General features: G+C 36.9%; 1 protein-coding gene across 6 annotated transcripts in view; it reads right to left on the bottom strand.

Annotated features, from left to right (window-relative positions):
* Nucleotides 1–722: 722 nt before the first annotated feature.
* Nucleotides 723–19494, bottom strand: part of LOC111873019 (ATP-binding cassette sub-family A member 3) — a 96077-nt gene continuing 77305 nt past the window's right edge. For all 6 annotated transcript variants that reach the window (XM_033754923.1, XM_033754922.1, XM_023867378.2 and 3 more), the window contains 8 exons: nt 18211–18485; nt 15945–16088; nt 14509–14742; nt 9837–9997; nt 8096–8303; nt 6812–6903; nt 2732–2979; nt 723–2311 (listed from right to left, as the gene is read on the bottom strand). In XM_033754923.1, the coding sequence (XP_033610814.1) occupies nt 2211–2311; nt 2732–2979; nt 6812–6903; nt 8096–8303; nt 9837–9997; nt 14509–14742; nt 15945–16088; nt 18211–18485 (1463 nt within the window). In that variant the 3' untranslated portion in view covers nt 723–2210. The remainder of the gene's footprint in view (nt 2312–2731; nt 2980–6811; nt 6904–8095; nt 8304–9836; nt 9998–14508; nt 14743–15944; nt 16089–18210; nt 18486–19494) is intronic.

The following is a 19494-nucleotide window of genomic DNA, read 5'->3' on the forward strand; positions in this document are numbered from 1 at the left end:
AATAATTCTGTAGGCAAAGCTTTACAAACAACCAACAACTGGCAGTGGATTATATCTGAATCCATTATGGTAATAATTAAGATTTATAGGCATAGTTTTATTAGATATTCATTAAATATTCAGTTAATTTAGGAAAGATACTTCCGCTATCTAAAGGGATTTCTTTTTTTCTTTTTACCATTTATTTCTTTGGTATATAAAAATAATGAGACCTATTATATACTCAGAAAAGAATATTATAATGTGATATATAACAATAACAAATGTATTCCATCCATTATGATGCAAGATTTCCTTGTACATGACACAAATTCTCATATTCAGAATGTGACAAGTTCTTCCCTCTAAAAATGACCATTCTTCTCCAGGCACAGCATATCCCAGGATGGAAGGGAACAACATGAGAGAGGCTGATAGCAACTCAGGGAATGCTCTTGGCTACAGTGAGCAGCCAAATAACTAGTCTCAGTTTCAGACACAAGACTGGAGCTTCCTGCTCCTTAATGCACAGTATCTATGTCTTGTATTCAACTTTTCCAATCTAAGGCAAATTTTATATGTGGCAAATTGCACACCTACCAGTGTAAGGGTCCAAAGATGTCCAAGGAAACAGAATGTGTTGAAGGAATTTTCATGTACACAGCTAATTTTTTTGGCTGAAGATAATATTCATTAATAGTTTTATGCAGATTCTTTTGTGTATCAGACCTTCATGCTGGTCAGGACACTAGTCCATATTGCCTCATTTTCAAAAATGGAAAAAACCTTGCTTTGACATTTTAGCATATAGCCAAGCTCCAATTCTATTAGTTTATATAATGGTTTATAATTTCCATGTTTAAGTTCAATGAACAATCTAATTTTGAACCCATCTTCTTCATGAACATAAACAAAGGTTAGGCCTTAAGGCCTGCTCCTTCAAAGCTCAAGATGTTCTTGATCTTTCCACTTTTCCTAGGACTTCCAGCATCATGTCATCCTCAGGGGTGATATCAAAAAGCTAGTATGGGTAAGCAGTTTCTGTCTATTCTTTCCAGGTGGTCTAGCTAGTTCTTTAAATATAGTTTCATGCCTTCTATTAGGTTGTTCACTTTTAACCTGTTATGAATGTCAGGATTTCTCTGGTGTCTAACAATTTAGGGCCTAATAACGGTCTCAAGAATAGTGAGTTTTGAGTCCTAAAGACCTTAAAAGATTAACCATTTCCATCCTTTTTTTCAACCTCACTCCTACAGGCTACAAATTAATTTTCACAAAAACTTAAAGAAAAGTCCTTATGTATGGGAAAATATAAAAGTCTTGCCATCTGTTGTTCTTATATCTAACTACTAGATAAGACATCAGACAATACGAAGACCAAACACATAAACTCAGCAAGTGACAACAATATGGCAGTAAATTAGTAAATTGGTGGTAGAAGACTTTCAACACTGGACCTGTTTGAAAGAATGATGATGACATAAGACTGTCAGTATAGGATAAGAAAGAGTTAAACTGAATGACATGAAGAACTGCAACATAAATTTTACAGAAATGAAGGTTCATTCCTGGAAACTTCCCTACTTTTACATGTTCATAAAATCCCTTATATTTCTGTGAAATATTTTGTTCCATAGATAGTCAGGCATGTGAATCATAGGGGAGATATTTAAGGCTTTCCATTTTTAAGTATGAGGTCAATACAAAATACACCAGCACTAGCCATATAAGCAAAGTAAGGAAAATTATCAAGCATACATTAACGCTCCAGGGGCTGCCTCATTTATATGCACATTTAATCTTTTTATCTTATAACTCACTCCATGAGAAACAAGCCAAACAGAGTCTGAACAAAATTAGGACAAACTAGACAACCCCAACTATTACATTCCACTGTTCGCAAAACAGGCCTAAAAATATAGAGAGAAACAAAATTTGTTCCTTTCTAAATCTTTCACCATGTAATATCACGTGTCTTAATTTCACTAAATAAACATGAAGAAGATATTTGTCAAACAGATTTGCTCTTATTTCAATCCACTGGCAAATAAATTAACTTTATAATTTATAACCGCACTGTTCACAACGAGGTAGACGGAATCAATCCACTGCCTTCTTCTTTCCAACAATCGGCTTTCTTGTTGAACACAATTTCTGATATCCATTACTGTCTCCACTTCTTCAACCACCTTGAAACCTATCTGCATTCTAAAACATTACACTCTTGTCCCTTAGTCACCATTCACCTCGTCATAGTGAGCGAATTTTAGGAACACCTGTTCTAGAGTTGTCTGACTGAAACTGTATTCCTCAACGTTCAGTTCAGTTTTTGCTGAAAAATAAATTAGTAATTTAAATAAATCAGTATCTATTCATGTGAAAACTTCATAATTTTTAAGAGTAACTAATTTCTTATCCCTAGTATTTGTGGAATGTCTGATGACCAAATCACATTCATGAATTTAGCCCCATAGCATCAACATACTCAACATACCAATGCACTGAAGCTATTCCAACATCTCAGTATACATTGCAGGTGATTACTGTGTATGCCAAAATGTACAAGCAGCTTCAATACATGATACAGCTAAAGCCAAGGCTACATTTTTTTTTTCAAAACATGTTTACCTATCTACCAAACTGCACAGCATTACATTCCAGAAGAGGGTAATTATTTCTCATTACCAAAATCTCTCCTTGTGATCTGTTTCCTTTTAAATAACAAATTACTAATATCTATTCAATTGTTTACCTGTCTCAAGCTGTAAGAAGCATTTAGCCAATGATGTGACAGCATGCTGGGGAACACTAAACATTAGCCTATCTGCAAAACTCTCTTCTAGAGTTGCATCTGGGAATAGTCCAGCAACAAACTCTTTCAGATCACTGTGACTATCAGATGATGGTGTCGTCGGTGTTCGATCTCCTCCCCTAAGCTTCATCTCTAAAGTGTAACCTGCTCCATACAAGTTCTTCAGATGTTGTGTGGACCCAACACACCTGCACATTAACACATGTTTAACAGTTACAAGAAGAAATAGTTTGGTTTTCTGACCAACACTAATGATCTCCAATAATTTCTTCTATGTGTGGACTTAACATTGACAGCAAGATATTGAATAAAATTTTCAATATTATATTTCAGCATCCTGTTACACTCCTGTTAATACACGTATTAAAGATAAGCAGCGACACACACAGAGAGCGCCTACACTGAACAACACATGAACGGCGATAAAAACAAGAAGTGGCCGCTGCAGCACCGTAGATATAGGGCATGTACCCTGAAAAACTTTAATTGAAAAATTTGAAAAAGAATATACATTTTAACTTGAATTGGGGTTTAAAAAGTGCTAATTTAAAGATCAAATTGACGCGTGTAGATTGACAAAGATTTTATACCATTGGAAAGACTGGTGTTTTAAAATTTTTAACAAGCAGTGTAACAGTTGGGTGAGTGATACACACCTGATGATGGCCATTTAGGGCCGAAACATGTAGTGTGGAGGAGGAAAAAGAAGTAAAAACTACAATAAAATTGTTGCACTTAAGACGGTATTTGTCCATATATATTGAATAAAATTTTGTATGAAGTTGATAACAGTTATACGCCTTGATAAATACTGCAGCCAGTTTTATCACCTATATTATAAATTGGTACAATAATAAGACTCCTTGCACTGCTGAGAGAATTCTTCCATATTCCAAATATGATTAATGACTTTATTGATTTCAGAATTTAATATTTCACATCTTACATGAAACAGTTTTGCTGGAATTCGATCAGTATGTAGCAATTTATAACTTTTCAATTCAACAGCAGCAATTTAAACTTCAAAAGGACTAGACTCAGTTGCTAATGGCTCAGCTGTGTGTATTTCCATCTGCTTAACATCACTAACCCTATGTACACGTAATAGCTGAGAGAAATAATTCTTCCACCTATTCAAAATGCTGTGGGAAGCTGCATGAAAAAAGAATTTCCCCATGAATGAGCTTCAGTCATCATTATTTTCTTTAGCACAGAAAATAGTTTGTAGGTTTCATACGTAATTTACTGCATACTCCAAACCTTTCTTTGTGAATGAATTTCAAAATTATATTTTATAGTCAACAATGAGGTATATTTATTCCTTGTGATAACATGACTTTTATTTTATTTGTCTCTATCATTATATATGGTCATTCTTTCTTTACCATAAACATGTGTTTGAATATATTAATTGTTATACCGTATCTTACCAATTAAAGTGGTAAGTGCTCAGGCTGGTGGTTATAGTTCTCTGTAAAATATGCAATAAAATATTCAGTATAAACCCAAAGACACACATGGGAAAATTACCTTTCATTTCTAATAAAAAAGAGTAATATATGACTACAAGACATTAAGTAATAATGAACAGAATATCTAAGTGTTATTCCCTCTTTAAAGTTTTAGCTAATATATACTGACATGACAAGGACAAAAATTATGTCCTGGGAAAAGGGATACTTCTGCTAGTATTTAATCTGCTTCCATCCTCATTAAAGGATCTAGTAAACAAGAAGAAACAGTTTAAATTAGCTTTAAAGAGATATCTTTTGGAGAAATCCTATTACTCACTACGGGAGTTATTTGATGGGTGAATGGGGTGATTTTCACCCCTTTGCATATTGAAGTCCTGTATAGAAGGCATACTAGGAAGTGGGATGTCTTATTACATTTTGTTGTATGCATTGTGGGCTGATTGGTGGGGCTGGTACATGTAGGACGGTTTACAGTACTATTGTTATGCATCATGATTCTGGGAATGTATTGTATAGACCAGTGGTTGGTATAACCAATTTGTTGGATGTGAAGTGTGGTCATAGGTTGTTTCTTTGGTATACTGTAGCTTTTAAGTGATGGTTGTGACACTTTCCTCAGGGTAATTAGTTTTTTTTTTTTTTTTTATACTTCATGTTAAAGTCATTGTTGAATACATATGTTACTGGTACTTTTAATTTATGGTTTTATCTTATTGTATTTAAATGAAATTTTAATAATGTGTGTACTGTATCATATATCGTTCTTATCGGGTATTTTGACTCTGTTCCAATGATTGGGAACTTAGACTAGTATTTACTTTGTGACACGTTCTATATCCAACAGTTTGTACTTTCAACTCATGTATGGATCAACTGAACTTGAAATAAATATGAATATGAATATGAATATGAGTATATTGCTTATTCTGGAAAACACCACATAAAATCTGAGTACGTCTTATAGTCTGAGGGTACAGCATAAGAGAATGGAAACACATAAAAATCTTCCCAAAAGTCACTGTGCAATTGCAATGACTGCTGTACTGAAGCTGTTATTGTTAGCATTATTTTGTGTTTTTAATGTAACAGGTTCACGGAAGAATATTTGTACACTACAAGGTTCAAATTGCAGTAAAGAAAATGGAAACAGAGCAACTGAAAGATATTTTGGTTATTTGCAAACTGAAAAAGAAAAAGATGTAAGCATTAAATGTGCATCTTATAGTCTGAAAATATATAGAAGATGACATACTGGGAATTTTCCCTGCTCCTGTCTGCAGGTGATTGGATCTCATCAAAGTGATTAGACATTAAACTCCTCTTTGTACACATCTCAGCATCAGTGGCTGTGGCTAGAGCTCAACCTGAACATATACCAAGAGACTAACACAGTGTCCCTCCAATAGCAGCCTGCAGACTACTGCCAGTATACAGCTTAATTTACGTTAGTATGCAGCTGAACTGGTTCCTTAGCAGAAGAAATATGGCCACACTTCAGACACCAAACACATTTCATTCTCCACATACAGGGTAATTCGTAAGTCCCTCTGGAACTTCCGAACTGGACAGCGCAACAACCAAGATAGACACTGCAGAAAGGTACATATCAGTAAGTTGAGAATCTCCCCAAGTTTTTTTGGGTAATAGGCACCATGGCATACTGCTAGGGAGCAGTTGTGATGAAACATGGCAAGGAGAGTGGATAAGAAAGAGTCCTGTGTCTTGGAATTTGCCAAAACAGACAATTACGAGGGTTCAATCATGGATTCAGACCAAGTACCACACAAAACCACCTACAGACAAAATAATTCTTGAGTGGTACAAGAAATTCCAGCAGAATTGTGGGGCCCACTGTTTCCTGTATCAACTTCCTGGATATGCTGCAACTATGGCTAATGTCACAAATACAGGAAGACAGGAAGGACTTTATTTGGCAACAAGCTGGAGTCGTGTCACACTTCCATTTTAACTCTACAAAGAAAAATGGCCTTGGCTGATGGCCCCAGCTGGCCTGTTCATTTTGCAGTCCACAAGCAGCCACTCTGCTGGAATCTCTTGTATCACTCACGAAGTGTTTGCCCATAGGTGGTTCTGTATGATACTTGGTTCAAAATCTCCATTGAACCATCACAATTGACTCAGTTTTGGCAAATTCCAAGACACAGAGCTCTTTCTTATCACCTGTCCTCGCCATGTTTCATCACAACTTCCCCCTAGTGGTAAAACCTGCAAGTACGCCATGGCGTCTATTACCCAAACAAATTTGGAATAATTCTCTGCCTGTTGATATGCTCCTTTCTGCGGTGTTTCCTTTGGTTGGTGCACTGCCAAGTTCGGAAATTCCAGAAGGACTTATGAATTATCCTGTATAAGTTTTATAGCAGATTAAAAATAGCCCTTAAAACTGGTAAAATTTACATGCATTTCCTTTTGGAACTAAATAAGCTGTGTTGAATACACTTAATTTCTGGCCAATTATAAGTGTATGTTCCAAATCAATGCTAATTTTGGTTGTTGAGCAGAAAAATAAAATTCTTATGCTTACCTGAGTTCACCCTTCACCATGATACCAACCCTAGAACACAGGGCATCAGCCTCCTCCATGGAATGTGTTGTGAGAATGGCACCACGGGAACCCTGTTCACACCAAGCATTCCAGTTGCAACAGATGTAAAGGCCTGCTAGAGTTGTATTTATGTTACTAGGATATAAAATTTAACTAACACCATGGAGCCAAGTTCTTCTTGAAAAGCTGTTAGCAGCTCAGCCACTCAGCCACTCAAACTGAACACTTTGTGGAACCTGAAGGATTTATCGCCATGTTCACAAGAGCTGCTCTCTGATCTCCATCCTGAGCCAGATGACTCGAGTCCATACAACCCCATACTATTTCTCTAAAATAAATTTTAATAGTATCCTCTCATCTAAAGCGGCCTCCTTAGTCTAGGGGTAACGTTCCCACCTCATGACTCAAGGTACGTGGGTTCAAACCCGGTGGAGGTCATGGAATTTTTAAGGGCGGAAAAATTCAGGGAACAAGTCCTCTGGAAGGGACTTCAAGCTGTGGGTCCCGTGTCGTAGATTTACGGCACGTAAAAGATCCTCATGTCTCTAGGAGACCTCTGAGCAAAATTAGGCAAAAAGTTTCCCGCCCAAGTAGTTTCCAATGCCTCCGGTAGATGGGGAAGTTATCAGGTACCACTGCCAGAAGAGGGCTGACCTCGCTGGCAGAAAAGGGCTGATAGCAAGCACCAGTACAGTAGGGTATGGTGACAGTAGAAATTAAAGGGGGACGTACAATAAACTACTAGTCACGGTGCATGGGGAAACCCATCCCCTCTAATACTGAATGACTGAATCCTCTCATCTATGTCTAGGTCCTTCTAGTGGTTTTTTCTTTTTGGTTTTCATACAAATATCCTGTATACCTTCCTCTTCGTTCCCATGTGTGCTACATACCCTGCCCATCTCATCCTCCTTGACTTGGTCATTCTAATTATATCTGGTTAGGGGTACAAGTTATGAAGCTCCCCATTGTGCAATTCTCTCCAGCCACTTATTGTTTCATCCCACTTAGGCCTAAACACTCTCCTCAGCGCAACAGGGAGGATAATAGTTTTTTGCACTAGGTAATTCAAGTGAACGGAGTTCTTCTATAAATGCCAGCAAGCAAGTAAGTAAGAAAGTACCAATCAGCAAGCCAACATGTCTCTGAAGGCAGTACATTCCTCCAAAGCATTAGTAGGCTTTTACCACAGACACAGCAACAAGAAGACTGTACTCTTTACAGACACTCTCTTGAGAATCTCATGTTCTGTGTCACATTTACCTGGAAGCTTGCAAGGATAGTGTCCCACAGGAACCTCTTTGATCGAGGATCCATGCCTGTGCTAGGTTCATCCATCAGGACTACAGAAGGACTGCCAACCATGGCCATGGCAAAACTTAGTTTGCGTCTAGTTCCTCCAGAACAATGTTGGCTCTGTTTCCCTGCATGCTCTTGTATTTGCAGCCCTGCTAAATACAAGTCTACAACCCTGCAATACAAACACATTTCATCAACTTAATTATTTCCCTTTCTTTTCAAATATATCCCTGGTAACTTAAAGCCAGTTGAAATTTAAACATGAAATTGTTAAAACAAACTTTTACAAGAAATATTTCATGTCACAAAAATGAAAAGTTCTGTCATGTGTATGTGTGCGACCATAGATGGAGTTTGGATTGGAGAATGGATTTATTGACCACTTATACATACAACTCATAACTACAAGCAATTACAAAGCCACCTCTAATGTCCAAAATTCACAAATCACCACAGCACCCACCAAGCCTTCCAGCCTGCTGTTTCTNCCTACCTGTATTTAATCAATAATGACCCCTACATAATGACAGAGCAGGAAGCCTCACAAACATGTATAAGAAGGTACAAGCACACAAAGAAAAATATACAAATACATAAAAGCACACAGAAACACATAAACACATACAAGTACACAGTCAGTTGAAATTTCAATGGGAAATTGTTAATAACAAACATCATCAAAAATATCAGTAACTTGAAGAAACTTTTTGGGGTGACAGTTGCATTTGTACTGCTGCACCAGACCTGTCAGAATAAGAATGTACTGCTGTTACTGCCTAGAACCCCCATCTCTAGCTACTGCTACTACAGCTAACACCCCCAACAACCCACTCTTAGATACATTATTTCAGGATATTGTAACGTGTTTGGAGTAGATACTTCCATGCTAACGCAATAATAGTGGGCCGTTGCATAGGAATTGCAGAATCAACGAAGCAGCGTTTCCCCGGAGATGAACAACAGAAGGCCATTGAGTAACAACAGATGAGACGAAACTCGTTACCAGCGTATAAAGAGCGTTCCTGAAGCAACAGATTGCCGAACACATGAGACTGAACCGTGGTGAGAGGTGTCCTCTACTGAGTCCGCAGAACACCTACATAAGCCGTGAGCTACAGACAGCAAGAACACAGTCGGAACCTCATCGCCATACGATACAGACAGAAGACAGTTGAGATCCAGCCACGGCCAAGGATAGTTGAGACGTTGCGTGGAAGTATTAGGCCAGAAGTCAACTGACACTACAAATGATAATAATTGTACAGTGTGTAAGAGTGAATGTTCAATAAAGATTCGCTAAATCTGAGACCCCCGTAAAGTTATTTGTGGCATGACATTCCAAACATGTGACAATATCATTGAATTGTATTTGACTTGTTCCATATCCTATGGTGTCTCCCTGTATCTGGATTTACAGAACATAAATAAATTGAACAACTGAGCAATCTATCGATGACAGAAATTTGTTTTTGACAAAACAAATAATGCAATACCAACATAATGCAGAGGAACCTCTATCACTGCTGCTTGCTGGTTAATTCTGCAAGTACTACTACAGCATACCTTTAGAGATATAATCAGAGCATTTGAGCAAGCCTTAGGCTTTTATATACATAGATGTTTGAAGCTGTGCTTAAAGCCTGCAGATGGTATGCACTTCTATAATTCCCTGAACTACAAAGTTAAGCAAGCACAGTTAACTTACCTGTCAATATCGCTGGGTGGAACACCACGAATGGCTGCATAACATTCGAGATGTTCCCTTACTGTGATATTCTTCCACTGTGCATCATGCTGTGGGCAATACCCCATCAGCTGGAAGGCCTCAGCAGTGTTGGAAGTAATGTTATGTCCAGCAATCTGAACCTAATTAACCAATCATATTTTATTACACCAAGAATCAGGATAAAATTGAATTTATACGTTATTTCATAACACTCAGGACACATTCTTTTCTATCTAAAATATCCCCTACAATCATACTGCTTCTTTCACAGGAAAGGTTTGTGATGTAAAGAAAATAAGTATTTGAGAGTTTTATTTCTCACAGTGGTGAGTATGAATATTGTTATTTTCCTGAGTATGATGGCATGTGAGGCTGTTTACAAACATTTTGGAGGAACCTGCTGCCTCAATCTTCAGGGTAGAAGAGACTGAAAAGTGTCCTACCATGAAGAACGAGATAGCAGGTTCCACTGGAATGTTGGCACCTTTGACCAGACTGTGCAGCATCATGGTCCAGAAGACAGTAATCTTCATAATGAGCATTTATTTTTCAAATAATTGTGCATCTTTTACACCAGTATACAGAGTGATTTATAGGGTTCAATCTATAGGTGAGAAACTGTAGTTTACATTGGCAAATATGACAATAATTTTACCCAGGCAATATGATATACTGAAGGTATAATATATTGAGTGAGAGACTAAATGGGCATGTACCTTTCTATTCATTGGCACTGCCTGCCAATTTTTTTCTATGGAGACTCAGTTTTGGGGGGGGGGGAGTCAGAAAATTTGCTTACAAGTTTTTATTGTATATAAATGATTTACCAGCTTTAATAAGTGACATATCAAAACCTACTTTATTCGCTGATGATATTAACTTAATATTAACTGCTCCTGATTATAGGCAGCTTAAAGAAAATTTTAATATTATCTTTGGGAAGATAATGCATTGGTTTCAAGCTAATTCTTTGACCTTGAATGTTAATAAAACACGTATGTATTTTAAAACAAAAATGAATCAAACTGATAACTCGCCAATAAGGTATATAAATACTCAAATAAATAGTACCCATTGCACTGACTTTCTAGGAGTGACACTGGATTTGATGTTATCTTGGCAAGGACACATAAACAAAACGAGTAAGAAATTAAACTCTGCTTGTTTTGTTATTAGATCTATTAAATCACTTGTAACAATTGATGATTTAAAAATTGTATACTATGCGTATGTTCATTCTATTATGACATATGGAATTGCCTTCTGGGGAAATGCTGCAAATAGTAAAAATATTTTTATAATTCAAAAAAGAATTATAAGAATTATTATGAACGCAAATCCTAAAGAATCCTGTCGGGGATTTTTTAAACGTTTAAATATACTGCCTTTTTATCCCCAATATATATTCTCTTTATTGCTATTGGTAGTGAAAAATATGCACCTATTTGTGATTATACTGAAATGTATATTATAAATACATGACAGAGTTACAACTTACACTTACCATCTGTAAAGCTGACCAAGTACAAAAAGGGTGTGTATTATATGGGTACTGTAATATTTAATCATTTACCATGGAACATAAGAAAATTATCAACTGATGTTAAGAACATGATTTGTTTATTCCGTCTTGCAGTGCATACACTTATCTATCTTCTTCGCAGTCGCGAGAACAAGACGCAACAGAAACACAATATACACGATAGGGAAGAAGAGTTCCAACAGACTAGGATGAACAGGACTGGCGTAATAAGATACGACGTAGCGATCGGGAACCCTGAACAGTTTTAATATTTTTACGATTGACATTTGTCAATATATATGATGGACATATATTTTAGTTATTTTAAAGTGAAGACAAGGCATACAATGTACTAGTTTGACGTGAATTGAGTAGCACCTGAAGATGGCATTCTTATGCCGAAACATGTAGTGAAAGTGAGAGAAGAAGATAGATAAGTGTATGCACTGCAAGACGGAATAAACAAATCATGAACTTAAATCAGTGCAACAGGACGCTAAAATATAACGATGTTAAGAAATTTAGATTAGTCACTAAAAATTTCCTTTTAAGGCAATCCATCTATTCAATAAATGAATACCTGGAATGGTCTATAAATCTATAGTTAAGGTTTATTTTGAATGAAATTCATATTGGTGTAATTGTGATAACATGTACTTATGGGCGTATTTTGTATCTGTACATCATTGTTGTGACTCGAAAATTGTTCATTTGTTGTATGTAAGTTGACAAAGTTGTGAGTTAGAGCTGCTTTTATCACATCATACCATATTTTATCTATTTGTTATATTTTACTTTTCATTTTATATCTTATTTTAGTATATATATAAATGGACTGCTTCTATATCTGTGGTGACTGTCTTGCCTGTACGGATTGCTTGAGGTAACAATAAATCAAATCAAATCAAAACAGTTCAAATGCTATTCTTACCAACTGACCTATAGTATTAAGGACAAGAGAATATATTGTGATGCATATGACCATTGCTAGCAACGGTTTGGTAAACACATTCATGAAGTTACACTCTCAACAGTACAAGGACAGATAGCAGATCGCTAGACATGTTTCAACAGCAACAAACAAGCACATAATAGTGAAGGAAATGTTGGAGGTGGCGATCTCTATTCAGTTCTTCCCAAAGTTACAAAGGGAGGACATGTGAGAATGCTCAGTTAATCAGGAGTGGAGGCAGGGTCAAATACTTCCACCATAACCCTGTGAGTCATAGGAGGCTACAAAAAGGGAAGTCTCGAATCTGAGACAGCAAAATATGGCCACAAGTCCCACGGGACTCAGACCCAAGATTGACTGTGCAGGTAGGGGCCAGCAACAATGGTAAACAACAGACCCATCCTAGAGTCAGAGAAAGCGCCCCACATCAACAAACTCGCAACTGTCTGACAGTAATAAAAATCTGGTTGTAAGCCCCAGGTGGTGCTTTATTCCAAGACAGACTGTCCAATTGACCATCAATTGTAATATAAGGCTCAGACTTAGACTCATATGCTCATTTAGTTCAGTAGTTGAGATTGGAAGTTGTAAGAAAATTGAAACATGAGAATGGAGTGAGTTCTCAGCAGTAGAGTGATTGTGAGCTAGTGTAATTTAATGTAATTAAGAGTGATTGTAAAAGAAGGTATCAGTAAATCCAGTCATCCAACCCAGAACCCATTATTACTAGTCACAGAATCCTGGACACTTGACACTATTTTTAAAAATTCTTTTGATTTGTATTGTAACGTGTTTTAGTTACTGAAGACGCCGTTCGGATTGTTAATTGGTTTATTCAACAACCTACAAGTAACGGCTACAATTAATTATCACACAGTTGCGGGGTTTCACACTTTATAACCCTAATCGCATTAATCTGTTTACACTTTTGCAGGGTTTCACGATTTATAACCCTATTCGCAAATCAATTCACTCTGGCTTCAGTAGTCTACACGTTTACAGTAGGGGAGCTATGTATCACTGTATCACACACTCCCAATTACACAATTACACACACGTCCGGTTCTTCTTTCCGCGACGGCTGCTATACTCCAACTGTAGTCTGCTGACTGGAGAACTGTTGCTAACACACTCACTCATAGGCTTGCTCGGAACTAACTCGGAACTGAACTCAGCGATGGCCACATTACAACTCTCCTCACAGGCAGCGCAGCTCTCTTATATAGTGGCTGTGTGTGCCTGTTACGTAGCAACGCTGTTACCTCACGCCATCTTACGTCACCGCGCGTTGCGCGTTACGTTACCGTATGGAGGGGGGATGACGGAGCGCTGACTCACCCACCGCGTCACTGCTGGTGGGGGGGGGTCTCCGTTGCGCAACATGTCACAATATTATTAATATTTGGTATATTTCATTGTTTTCCTTGATTTAAATTAGTTTAAAAAATCCAGGGGAGAGGGCAGAAATCCCAAAACAAAGAAAGAATGACAAGTCTATAAAGATATTTTAAACTGATAAGAAGATATAGCATTTAAATTTTGGTCTTTAGAGACAGAAACAAAAGCAAAATCTGGCAAATGGATATGAAATTTTTTAAAAATACAGAGGGTAAAAACAAGAAAGGATAGAATTGGAAATTCTGGAAATTTGTTAATAATCATGATTCTGAGGTCATGTATTCTAATGAAAAAGATGGCCCAGAATTATGAATTTAAAAACAAACAGTGTAAAGAAATTTATAGGCGGTATGGGCATTTGGTTGAGCGATTTAAATTTCCACCTACATAAAAAAATTAAGTGAGTTAGAGGGATACATAATCCTCATAGAGACTGCATGAACATTGTCTGTCCTACAGATTTAACATTTACTTTCTGTATGTTCCTCTACCATAACAAAATAAACATGTGCTCCAACTGGCCCTGCATTCTGTTCTTTCAATATTAATACTCTTAATACTGAATTGAAATGTGGGCAATAGCCCCATAATATGGGCGAATTTAAAATCTCCTATTCCTGGGTGATAACAGTTAACACATTCAGGTCTGCTGATAGAAAAGGAAACAAGCAACTTCATAGTACCATTACACAAAGTGCATTCATCAGTAAAGAAAAAGACTGAAAAGCAAACTGTGTCAGAAAATTATATAACAAATAAATATGTTAAAAAACACTTACTCTGCCTTTTGTAGCTGCTTCCTCTGCTATCATGATCTTCATCGTTGTTGTCTTGCCAGCACCATTATGCCCCAGCAATCCAAATACTTCTCCTGCATCCACAGCTAACGAAAGGTTATGCACAGCCACTTTGTTATGGACATCATGATCACTGTCTCCCTTCATACAGCAGCAACTGCCATCAGTGCTCCCACTGCAAACCCTCGTCACCTTTTGGTACTCCTTGCGCAGGTTCTGGAAAGAAGTGGGTTCTTCAGAATATACAAACCAACTGTCCATTATCTCTCTGAAAAAAAGCAGACTATTAGTATTGTCAGATTTCTGGACTTGTCCTTACTGAACAAGCACATTTCTGAAACTAGACCCATTTCTGTCCTTGGAGAAAAATAAAAGTTGGGAAGCACCTACACAGTTGAGCCCCTTAGAAAGAGTTAATCTAAGTCACTGCACCTGGTTCACTTTTGGAAATGGTGTCTTCTGTTTAGAATAATAGAAGACAGACAAAAGTCCAGAAACTCAATAACATTAATTGTAATTAATATACCATTGTCACAATCCCTTAGAATTAAAACACACTGAATTATGGAACAGCAACTGAACTGACTAGATACATCAGTGGATCTGACAACTCTTATACCCCTGTGTAGTAATAATAAGCTTCACGTGTGGGACAGGAATCTATCTTATACCTCCAACTCACCTATATTTTCGAGATAGTCTTGTCAATTTTGTTACTGAAATGTAGCTGCAGGGTAAGGTAGCTTGCATTTTAAAGTAGGGTTCTGTTCTAAGTGGGTTAGGTTTTAGGCTATTTAACAATGCTATATCAAATGCAGATCATCATCATCATTGTTGTTGCTGTCACATTACAATGTCGTCAGTAGCTAGTACTGAATGGTAGGATAACAGATGAACAATCAGTTAGAAAAGATTTTGAAGGAAGTAGTCATGGCCTAATCCTGGCACCTACCTGAGGAACTCTGGGGAAACCATGAAGAATTTCCATCAAGATAGCTGATACCAAGCTAAGACCCAAACTGGGCACACATCCCCTCCCCCAAATATGAGTCTAGAAAATCACTGCTATGCCACCCAATTTGGGTAAAAGTAGTAGTGAACAATGGAAGTGAAGCACGGACAGAAATACAGAGGAAATGGTAGAAATGAGAAAATTATTGAAAAAAAAAAATGCTGAGAAACATATAAAAAGGATCAATAATATATTTAACATGATTACTAAATATGCAGGAAGATGGGAAGCCCATATAAGCATATTGGATGAAGACAGTGACTGAGAATAGCATAGAATCATAAACCTTTGGAACAAAGAGTAAGAGAGGATCCAAAGAGATAGAATAAAGGGGTTTTTGAGGTGGCACAAAGAAGAGACTGGGTTTCTGAATCATCATGATTCCAAGGTTAGTACCATAGATTACCTGCACTATAACAACAGGTGGATCTGCACTCCGGTTTGATAATATGTCAGAAACTTTCTGTCGTTCCATCCTAACATCATCATCCTCATGCTCTCCAACATCATTGTTCTCCACTTCCTCCACAGTCATATTGTTGCTGTTTGGCTGAAAACAATTACTCTTCAGAAAAATATTATATAAAGATCAAAATGTTGTTCTTAATTATCTATACATTTCATTTGGAATACTGGAATATGGCAAGTAATATATATCACTGATGAATGAACAAATGAATAAATGTATAAGGGGTGGGCCTTCTCGGCCCTTGCACCCCAACCTACATGATCTATTGTGCTTATATATCCCTGATACTCTCATATGGTTTGAAAGTCCAATTCATAAATAAAAAGTTTTTTTAAATCACTGTGTCTTTCTAGAATGGCAAAAGACAGAAACATATTAACACCTATCAGATGAAAACTTAGTATGCTACTGAATATATTATCTATGTTACTCTAGCAATTTAGAGAAGCGAGTGTCAAATGTAAATGCAAAATATTGGAGTAAACAACAAAAATATAATATATAACTTTAGCTTGTGGGAAAAATCTATGTAGAACAGTGAAGATTTTCAATTGTTTCAGCAAATACTGCAGTTGCTATCTTCACAGCGTACCAGACTGGAGAACCAGCAATTAGCAGGAGTGGAATCCTGAGGCTAATTCCATGAATGAATATTATCAACATAATTGGTTATAAGTGTGTAAATTTGTAATGTATTTAATTCAGTTAATACTTACTTACTTACTCATGGAGCTGAGCCCTTCTGGAGGAGCCACCAATTCTGCAGCTATTCAAGAATTTCCTAGCATTTTATGAAACTCGAAGGTTCATTACCATGTTAACAAGAGCCCTCCACTGGTCCCTATCCTGAGCCAGATCTATCCAATCCATACCATCCCATACTATCTCTCTAAGATCCATTCTAATATTGTCCACCCACCTACGCCTTGGTCTTCCCTGTGGTCTCTTTCCTTCTGGCTTTCCCACCAATATTCTATATGCATTAGTCTCCCCATTCGTGCTACATGACCTGACCACCTCAATTCAGTTAATACAGGTAATTTAAATGAAATTGTATTAATTCAAGTTTTATAGTAAGTTATTTTGAATTATCTTATTAAATATTTTACTTTATAATATAGTTATGTTAATTGGTTAATGTAATTGATTTTTATTATGTGACTCATGCAATTTTGTATATGCATGTGTATATTGATATACACATATCTATTTTCAAAGGGACTATTTCCACATCCTAGGTTTCTTACCTGTATGGACATATGGAAAATAAAGGAAATGAATGAATGAATGAATAAACATTAATATGTGACAGAACAGAGGTCACAGACAACATCCAGGCTCACTTTCCTTTACCATCTTGGAAGCCAGTGAAACAACAAGATGCCCCCATTATTTATACAAGAAAACAGACACAGACAAAGCAAAGCGTGGTTTCACCCCTTTCCTTCCAAACCTACTATTCAACCAGCTGCATTAAACAGCTGCTGAATATCACCTGTGTAGATTGGCACAGTGAGTGCTAAAAGCACTTCAAAAAACTTTTTCTTATCAATGTGGCTACTAAAATTTTCATCATCTCATTCATATAATTTCGGTCACAACAGGTGTTTCACCACCTCTTCAGTTTCCCTTGTCAATCTTCATTCTACCAATTGCTCCACAATCACCCTCACCTATCATCTGTGGCTGGTACAACAAGCCAGAAGTGGCTGCAGTACAAGGGACTTAGTCCCATCCCACTAGCAATAAAAAAAATACCATTGGACAAAGTACAATAGATCACTGTAGGTCGCGGTGCAAGGACCGAGAAGGCCCACCCCTTATACATTCATTCATTCTTACCATTAGACAGTACTAACAGTATATTTTCTCTTCAATTCAGCACATACACTTTAACGTTTAATGTGCATTATTTATATCTTACACAGGAGATTTTACAAAAACACAAAAACAAACATTTTTGTTACTAATAATGAGTGAATGCGTGAATAACAAGAATGGAAATGAGAATAAACTCTTATTTACTTTTTATGCTTGTAAGTTAATTTTCATCCAAAACCTAACAATTACAACCTCCTTTGTCACGTCTGAGTATACACATTATTTATTCATGCAAACAAACACAGATCTTACATATGCACAAAACTTACCATGTACGGTAGCTAAAAATTAATAATTTTCACATAATCTAGAAGATAATTACCAGGAAATGTTTGAAGACATCACTAGCCCGTCCACCAGATTTCTTGATGTCAAGTACAAGAAGAACATACATTAAGATGGGGATTTGAAGAAGGCTGCTAACCAGCATGACAATAATTTCATCAGTGAGGTAGTCAGCAAATGTGAGATTTGTACAGGCAAGGTTGACACGACACATCAGGTAAACTCTGTCCACGAAGTACACCACGGCATAGGGTAGATACATTGTGTTGAGCAGGGAGAATACAACATGCAGTGCCAAAGCTGCTCGTCCTCCTGGCATCAATAAGGAGATCATTAGTAAGTTACTATGTTTTGTTCAAGCAAAGAATGAACACAGATGACGTGGGTCCAAGTCAGCTGCCTGTTACCCAACCCTAAGTAAACTGCACGCCTCCCGACTCTTTAACACCAATAACAATATAGAGAATTCAGAAAGAGTGTTGCAATAATAGCCAGAATACAAATCACAACTGGTGGATGTGCGAGATAAACAGAGAGGAGGCAGCAGATAGGCAAGTGGGTGGGGTAGTTTATTCTTTCCCTGACTCAAGTTCAGCTTACATTTTTAGGGAACAGATAAATCTGTGAAGGTATCAGAATAATTGGCTTTCTAGTATATTTTACGTTATGCATACTTTCAACTGTTGTGTGTGTGTGTATATATATATATATATATATATACAGTAAAACTTTGTTATAGCAACATCGATTTCTGCGACACCTTGTCTATTGCGTCAAATATTCAATGGTACGAACTAATTCCTCATAAAGCAACTGTTTTTATACCTTGCTTAGTACGACATGCACAAATGCATCAACCTCGTATGTAACGTCATTTTCATTCCTGAATTTCTCTGATATGGACATTGAACGTAATTTAGAAAGTCTGTATTGGGCAAGTAACAGGAAACAGATGAAGATAACTGATTACTGTACTCGTATCTAGGTACAGTAAGGCACAACAATTGATGTAATCTACTGTAATTTGGTGAGTAGGCCTACCTTTAATATACAGTATTAGTGCGGTGTGTACTGTCAGTGAAAGGCGCTGTAATATGTCTTTGATATTACACATTTGGGCAATTCCACGTTAATGTTACGTTAGTCTGTACTTAACTACGTATTTCACTAAAAAAAATGGAACATTTTAACTCGGTTTTTGGTAGATTTTTACGTGACTAACATAAGGCTACTGTGGAAGTGCCCATTTCGGTTACAACGACATTCGTTTGTAACGACACTATTTTTAGGTCCCTTTGATGACGTTATAACCAAGTTCTAC

Source organism: Cryptotermes secundus, unplaced genomic scaffold (assembly GCF_002891405.2).
Source record: "Cryptotermes secundus unplaced genomic scaffold, Csec_1.0 scaffold2719, whole genome shotgun sequence".
In the NCBI taxonomy this organism is placed as follows: Eukaryota; Metazoa; Arthropoda; class Insecta; order Blattodea; family Kalotermitidae; genus Cryptotermes; species Cryptotermes secundus.